The 8,485-nt window shown below is 39.6% G+C and overlaps 1 protein-coding gene across 1 annotated transcript; it reads left to right on the plus strand.

Annotated features, from left to right (window-relative positions):
* Window positions 1-76: 76 nt before the first annotated feature.
* On the plus strand, window positions 77-2,638 carry LOC145991262 (vacuolar ATPase assembly protein VMA12). The gene is made up of 2 exons (XM_083127226.1): window positions 77-476; window positions 1,830-2,638. Exons 1-2 carry the CDS (start codon window positions 77-79, stop codon window positions 2,237-2,239), a joined length of 810 nt encoding a protein of 269 aa, XP_082983352.1. The 3' UTR covers window positions 2,240-2,638.
* The last annotated feature ends 5,847 nt before the right edge of the window (window positions 2,639-8,485 follow it).

Below are 8,485 nucleotides of genomic sequence, written 5' to 3' on the forward strand. Positions count from 1 at the left end.
GTTATTTAAAAGTTTTCACTAGTCATTACCATCGGCATCTGTACTGATAACTGTTCTGTGTTCGTTAATAACCAATATGTCTATCATAACAGAGGACTGTTTGAAAATTAAGCCTGTGAAGAGTCTTTCAAAAGTTCTTGAGGTGTTGAGAAGTCTTCCACCAGGCACCACACTTACGCCATCTCTTGATGCTGTATTAAGTACTGAGACTGAGAAAGAAGTTTGTCTTGGAGTGCAGGACTTGCAGTTTCTTCGAACTGCATGCAAGGATAATGGCATAAAGGTTTCCATTCACGAAATACTCGAAGAAAGTGAAATTGTTGTGCCTGCACCTAAATTTCCTCCACGGAACCCTATTCTGGAGAAAAGGATTCAAGCGTTAAAATTTGCGGAGGAGAACCGAGCATATCGCAGGATGACTAAGAACGTAGATCCCAGAAGGGTGAGAGAACCTGAAGAATCGATTGGATATCAGTGTAAGTAGCTTTTTTTTTAATAATCTCAGAGTTGGCAAGTGGGTAATAAAGTAAAAAAAATGCAAGGGATGGCTCAAGATAAATTTTTCACCCAGGCGAAGTGGACTTTTGACATCTTTTACTTTACACCCTCCAATAAGAATCAACAATGTTATATAATTACAGTTAGCCTTATTTTTAAAATATCTTAAGTGTTACTGTTAATGAACATATTTACATAATGAGATCAAAATAACAGCAATCTCTTAGTTTATATTGCTACATGCTTTTGTGATATACTTATGCATTACTAACTTCAGTTAATTATTTTCAACAATAAGTCCAGCTCTTTTTTAAAACAAATAGCTGCACATCTGGTGGAGGTACATGGTTCAGATGCCACTTTAAACTGTAGCTGGGCTTCAGAAAGCGTCAACGTACAAACACAGCAATTAACAACGGAAACTAAATCGCTGTTCTACCTGCTGTAGCTCACAATCCGCAGGTGAGTGTAGGACAGATTGAACGAAGTTCTGGAATAAGCCGCAGTAGTGTATGTGGAAAATTTTGCAAAGGCATAAGTTTCATCCGTATCATATATCACTGCACCAGGGACTGTACGGGAATGACTTTGAAGTTTGCATTGCATTCTGTCGTTTTGCACTTCAGCAGTTGCAAGATAACAATGCATTCCTAAGCAATATTTTGTTTACGGATGAAGCTTCGTTTACAAATCACGGTAATGTGGATTTGAGGAACATGCACTACTTGTCCGTGCAAAATCCCCACTCGCTTCGCGAGATTGCTCATCAACGACAGTGGAGTGTCAATGTTTGGTGCGGTATCATTGGCAACCGCATTATAGTTCCCTATTTTTATCAGGGACCATTAAACGGACAGCGATACGCATAATTTCTTCAAGACACTCCACCCCTTCTCATGGTGAATGTGGCATTGGAAACCTGTCTATCAATGTGGTTCCAGCATGATGGGTCAAAAGTGAAGTAAAATAAACCAAGTCAGTCAATCAAAGCATAGCACAGCCATTGTACGCCAGCCCGTCTATTGTCCTGATTTTTCACCTGCAGACTTTTCTGTTTTCAAGGATGAAGTGATAATGCAGTTTCCACACAATAAAAAAGATTAAAGAATATTCAGTGGGCAAATTGTAGACTATTCCACAAACACATTCCAACAGTGAAAGAAATGCTGTGAAGGGTTTATAAAAAGAAAACTTGGTTTCTACAAAGACAGACCTTGTAGTTTTCATGTTAGTAGCGATCATAGTTAAGATTTCAATTAGAACACTTTACTGTATATTGCTTCTTTACTTCCCTATTGAATTCTTCAATTGTTCTTTTTTATATATTCCAGTGAGGCAGGTAAACAAACAGTTGATTGCCGTAGCACAGTTCATTATGTCAGTCGGAGCAGGATTCACATTTGGCTTTCTCGGTGTGGAGCTGCTACTGCAAAGGAATTTTGAATTTGGATTTCGTCTTTTGTTGGGTGTGATGTGTGGATTGATTATTGCGTTGGCCGAGATCTACTTTCTAGCAAAGAAACTAAGTGAAGATATGTTCCCACCATCTATGGAGGAGCTAGATGCACAGATGAGACAGACGTGTGACACTGATGTTAAACAAAATCCCCCAGATGTACCCACGTCAATGGAAAATGAAACTGTTCTTACCAATTCACCTAATATTGTTGAAGAGGATGTTGAAGACAAATTCATTGATGCTGAAGACTCGTTTGAGAATGGGAAACCTCATCAGAGTTGAAGAGTTTTTTTTTTTTAACGTAGTAATATTACATGTCAGATAGAAAAGATGAGATTTTCTGCTCATAGTAACAATCATTCCAGTTTTGTTATTCGTGCAAGTATATAGATTGTTGAAAGTTACTTTGTAAGTCAATTTATTTGTACCTTTTGTTTTTATTGTTGGCTGTTGTATAATATGCATTATTTTGTCAATTTTTAATTCATATTGTATAAAATGATAAATATTTGTACATTTGATACAGGGTTTCAACTTCAGAATTAGAATGTAAAGAGTTGTAATTATATTGTGCTGGTGTTTAAGGAATCTAATAAATGACATTAGTATTCTTTACAGACTTGGTTTCACATTAAATAAAATTTTAGTATTAATGGGAACTTATGGAATAGAAGATATAGTAAATACAGTTTTTGAAAAATATATTATTTTTTGTCTTCAATTGTTTTATATTTAATGAGGTTTATACTCCCAGGTATATATTTTCTCATATCAAAAGTTAAACAACATCAACCACAAAATGCAAGATACATTTCAATGGTGTCTAAGATTATCATGTTTTCTTAAGCCTGAATCACACAGAACTGGATTTCCAGTAGGAATGTTCTAGTTGGCACTGGACTGGTTACCCATCAGCTAGTTTTCGTCTCACGATACTTGTTACTGTACTTGTCGGTATACTTTTGTTCTGCATAAAGCAGACAATCTCAAAAGATGGACGAGCAATTTGAAGAATGATGTAGGAGAATTACTGCTCTATTAAAAATTAAAAAAGAAAAGTATGGACTAGAAATTGGCTCAAAAGAAAAATATGGTAATCAATGCGTACTGAACAGCTTTTTAACGAACTCTGGTATGAATGTTCATACAAGAGATTCGCAGGATTCATTAATTAAAAAAAAAATCAACTAAATATATCAAACATTCATGAACTTGTAATAATAAGGATTTTCATTATTGGCCAAACATATTTGTCATTTGTCTCCACAGAATCCAGTCGAGGAAAGCCAGTTCCAATTACAGCATGACATATTCCTCAAAACCATTCAAGCAGGTAGCCATCACTTCCGGTCAGGTAGTCAGTTCAGCGCAAGCTAACTGGATATCCAGTTCCGTGTGATTTGGCCTTTACTTGAATTTAGAGGCAACTATTAAAAGACTGGTGGTGCATATAGTTCGTCAGCTTCAGACTTCTGCAATTTGTGAAAGGTGAAGAATTTACATCTAAAGGTATCCATCCAGTTGCGAAGGGCAAGAACTATGCCTCATTGGTATCAAAGAAATGGGTTGCCTTAAGATATAAATTAGGGCTGACCAATACCGATGTATCGGTATCGGCCGATACCGGCAGTATAGGCATCGGTTGATTTTCTTTTACCGATACCAAAGATTTTCAGTGGCTAGAAGAGCGTCTCAACATTTGTCCTTCTTTAAAGTTCGTTCACCCTTCCTTGTGACAGATTGGGAGACCAGCACAGGAAGTTCCATAGATTTTCCTAGAAGCACTGCATAAAACACCACCCTCCTGGGAAGCAGATGGCAAGATCAAAGGTAAGTGAAAGCTGAACCCAAACATGACCATGAAGGCATGTAACTGCTTAGTTAAGGCTGTAGGAAATAAACCATTCATTGTCAATTCTTGCTTGAAGCTCGTGGTGGTACAATAGGTGGATGTTTTTAACTCCCTGCCGCACTAATGCCAGGTCAGGTAATTGCGGAGTTCTTGGAAAAGAGGAATAAAGGTCGCTGTGAAATTAGCTTTGTTTTATCTATGTTCAAGTGGGAAGCGGAATCGGCAATTTATATATATCCTCTTCACTTCTGTCTTTCATGTGACTGCTGGTATCGGCCAATCATGACTATTTATTTCTGCCGACAGAGCCGGTCCCCGTGGGGTAGTGGTTAGTACATCGTGCTACAATGCCAGGGTTCGAATCTTGGCCTTGGCTTCGATGTTTGGGAGTGTCCATTCATCACATCATCACTCAACCCCATCTTCGCAAATTAGCCAAAAGTGGCACAAAAAGCGAAGAAAAAAAAGCAAATCAATCAATAATTTCCACCAAGATTAGATTGGGAACATACAGCTTTGAATTGCAGTACTAAGGAAGATAAGCTAATCGGGACTGGACTTACATTTTAAAGTGGGACCCGAACCAGTATGTGCCTCCACTGAGTATCGAACCCGCGTTCTATTGATTACAAGGCGACGGCGATACCATCGGAGAGGCCCCACTTAAAGATTTATGTACACCACTACTTACAACAATGTACATAAAATATTTATCAGGAACTTTACTTTTCATCAAACGGACGTACCATCATTCTTTTTGTTATTCAATAAATATTCAATTTTTTAAATTTCCTTCCATGACTTGTTTTTACACAAAGTTTAGTGGTCTTAACTACATGTAAGCTAGATCATGAATATTTGCTGTTTTATCTCTGATTTTATAGCGTCTTTTTACTATTTATGTAATAACAATATTTTTTAGTCAAGATAGAAAGAACAATATTTTTTAGTCAAGATAGAAAGAACAAAATAGTATTAACGTTGTCTTTCCTCCGTTTCTTAGTCTGTGGTTACATACAACAATACTCCATACCCATGGGGGAAATTAAGTACTAATTAATTAATTTTCATATTATTACTAATAATTATATTGACGTATTAAATAGAAACAATTTTTTTATTATATTTCTGAGACACTTGGCTCGGACTGGCTTCCCAAATTATATACAGGGTGTTTCCAAAGGTCATTTACAATGCTTAGGAGGTGATTCCTCACACGAAAACGAGCAAAAAGTGTGAGTTCCATTTTTACGACTGAGGCTTCGTTTCCGAGATAGGAGCCTCGCAAAAGGTGACAAAGTGAACGTCACACCTAACTGGGACGAATACTATCACAGAGAGAGAGGCGGTTCCAAGGGAATCATGAAGGAATCGTATGTGCTCAGTCCGGAAGTCACTATGAAAAGTTCACTGCACGCATGCGCAATGGAGTCCTCAAAGGAATTGGGGATTTCCAGCAAGAACAATGCATGGAAAGGGTATGTAACGCAGCAAGAAGGACCGTGACAATGAGAAATTCGTTAAAGACAACACATCCCGACCTCAAACATCAAACCATGAGCACGGAACACAAAATCCGAAAAGTTGAGCACGGTTGCATACCCCAGTTACACGGGAGGAATGAACGAATCATGTCATGTGGCATACGAGAGACACATTACTCCACCAGGAGGAGGGAAAGAAAAAAACAATATCAGATGTTTGCGACAATGTGTATTTTTACACACGAGAAGTACGTAATATCCCCCCCCCCTCCACACACACACACAACAAACAACAAATGCTACAATGTCTTATGAACAGACAGTGTGTGTTACTGTACACCAACTGAAGATGTCACTTTCACCACACGAAGGGGGTGGGGAGCAATACCAAGAGTGTTCGCACGCATCACTGTGACGTAAAAGAGACCAGTTTTGGAAGTGCTGCGAAGGGTTGGTTCTCTCTGGCAGTCGTCCCTGTCATATTGCATGTGCTGGGATATGATCAGCAGTTCGCTCTAGGTTGTCATACGCATTGAAGAGTACTAGTATGTTGTATTGAAAGAAGTTGAAGTGGTGCAGTGGGCAAGTCAAGTATTGCAACAATTAGTCTGTGGTGTTCGTACGGTGTAACGGCCAATTTGTGCAGTGTGCCAGTGTTAAACAAAAACGATACTTTGCAGTTCCAGCTCCCCATTACACAGATGGCTGCGTATACGACCCAGCAGCTAGCAGACATGCATCTCATGTATGGGGAGGCACGTGGTAATAGCCGTGAGGCAAGGCATCTTAATGGAGAATGCTTTCCACGTAGACGTTTACCGTCTCACGCCTTCTTTCAGGTAGTGGACAGTCGACTGCGTGAAACAGGGTCAGTGTTACCACCACGGCAAGAAGTTGGAAGACCCCGAAGTGTACCCACACATCAGTTTGCAGAAGATGTGTTCGGGCACGAAACACGTCTCATGTGAATGTTTGGCGAGTGTTGTCAGAGGAAGGAATGCCCCCTTTTAAGCTGCAGAAAGTACAAGAACTGGTACCTCGTGACTTTCGCCCTCGTATGGAGTTTTGCCAATGGTTGTTGCATCAGCTGGACACAAACCCTCACTTCGGTGCAAAGGTATTGTGGACAGATGAAGCCATTTTCACCAGGATGTATGTCTTCAATAGTAGACACAGTCATGTCTGGGACTTTGACAACCCACATGCACTTTTTGTGGCCCATCACCAGCACAGGTTTTCAGTGAATGTGTGGTGCGGGATAGTACATGATCATTTAATTGGACCATACATTCTTCCTGTTTGCCTGAATGGTCGCACGTATCATGCATTTCTTAGTGAGGTTCTGCCTGAACTGTTGGAGACCGTACCTTTGGCACTGCGGCAAAATATGTGGTACCAACACGATGGGGCACCAGCTCATTTCGATTGTAATGTACGACATTTCCTGCATGACGTGTTTCGCAATAGGTTCATTGGTAGGGATGAGGCTGTGCTTTGGCCACCGAGGTCGCCAGATCTCAACCCCCTCGATTTTTTCTTCTGGGTAGAAATGAAAACCCTCGTATACGACACACCTGTCACATCAGCTGAGGACCTCGTTGCTCGCATCCACGTCGCCGCCGCGACGGTAGCAGATACACCTGGCTTGTTTGCTCGTACTCGACAATCCTTGATTCGTCCCAGTTAGGTGTGACGTTCACTTTGTCACCTTTTGCGAGGCTCCTATCTCGGAAACGAAGCCTCAGTCGTAAAAATGGAACTCACACTTTTTGCTTGTTTTCGTGTGAGGAATCACCTCCCAAGCGTTGTAAACGACCTTTAAAAACTACACCCTCTATTTCTAAATACGTGCCTAGTGATGTTACGAATTAGTATGACTGTAACTAGCCTTTGTTATTTTGTACTGTAATAATACAAGTATTGGTATTGTCAAATTGTGGTATCGGCTCAGCTCTAATATAATTCTTGTTGGGAAACCTGATGGTAAGATACTTGTAGGAAGGCCAAGATAAAGATGGAGGGATAACGTTGAGAATTGAGATGGTCCTAAATTAAATTGGATGGAAAAGATTGGATTGATCTTGATTAGGATAGGAACAGATGGAAGGCTTTTGTTGTTGCAGCCATAATCCTTTGGGTTTAAGTTAGTTAGTTTGCATTTCAACACTTCAAAATGTCTTGAGACATTTAATGTGAACTTCATTCTAGACTCCAGAGGATGCAATTAATAAGTAGTTTTTAAATGTCGCAAGCCTTTTTAAAAGTGTCACCGGAGCACGTATTCACAGTTCAACCGGGACTTTGAGCATGGGCCATAGATAAAATAGCCGTTGTTTCTCTTTGCTGCTCTTCTAGCCACTCAAGATCATTGGTATGGGCGAGGAAAATTCAACCAATACGAATACATCGGTAGTGTTGGTGGGGGTCTTACTCCTCTTTTGTCTATTATTCCTGAAAGACAAAAAAGAACGTTCATGGCAGGGAAATATGGCAAAATGAGGACTGATTACTATATATATTATATATTTATTTATTTATTTTACCTAAAGTTTCAGATACAGGTCTGAAAGACCATTGTACACTGAAACAGTAACAGCAGGAAAATTACAACAACAACAAAATAGAGTACAAGATGGCACTGAAAACAAATCAAAATTATACATATATCGTTAACAATTTTCTAAAACTTTGTTCTGGCAAGAATATGTCCACATTTGGAGGCAGGTTATTATATGAGTGAGGAAGCCTGTAGAAGGGAGAGCCTTGTGGTGGGATTGTGGAAGAGCTTAACGTTGCGGGTTGGCCGTGTGGGAACACGTAGAGGACATTTCTTGAGCAGAAATTCGGATTTAATTTTACCATTCATGATTTTGTGCAAGACGAGTGTGTGGTGGTTAGATATTAAAGACAGACATAATGTCTGTTTTGTGAAGCTGCCTCAGAGAAGGTATTCTGTGGCGAGAAAAAAGTTGAGAACAGAATCAATCTGGGAAAGATTTGTTTTTGAAGCCATGGTCCAGATAGGAGAGCAGTATTCAAGAATAGCCATGGTCCAGATAGGAGAGTAGTATTCAAGAATGGGGGAGATAAAGGATTTGTAAAATATGTTGATTGATGATTGGTTTTGGATTTCAGTGAACCTGTACAGAAGACCGAGAAGACGCATCGCTCTTTTAGTAGTGTTCGTAATGT

Source organism: Lepisma saccharinum, chromosome 8 (assembly GCF_977018435.1).
Source record: "Lepisma saccharinum chromosome 8, izLepSacc3.1, whole genome shotgun sequence".
Lineage (NCBI taxonomy): Eukaryota > Metazoa > Arthropoda > Insecta > Zygentoma > Lepismatidae > Lepisma > Lepisma saccharinum.

Excerpts from the sequence above, each read along its gene's own strand:
- LOC145991262 (XM_083127226.1), top strand. The coding sequence starts at position 77 with ATGTCTATCATAACAGAGGACTGTTTGAAAATTAAGCCTGTGAAGAGT. Across the intron at positions 477-1,829 it reads AGAATCGATTGGATATCAGT|TGAGGCAGGTAAACAAACAG; the intron begins GTAAGTAGCTTT and ends TATATATTCCAG.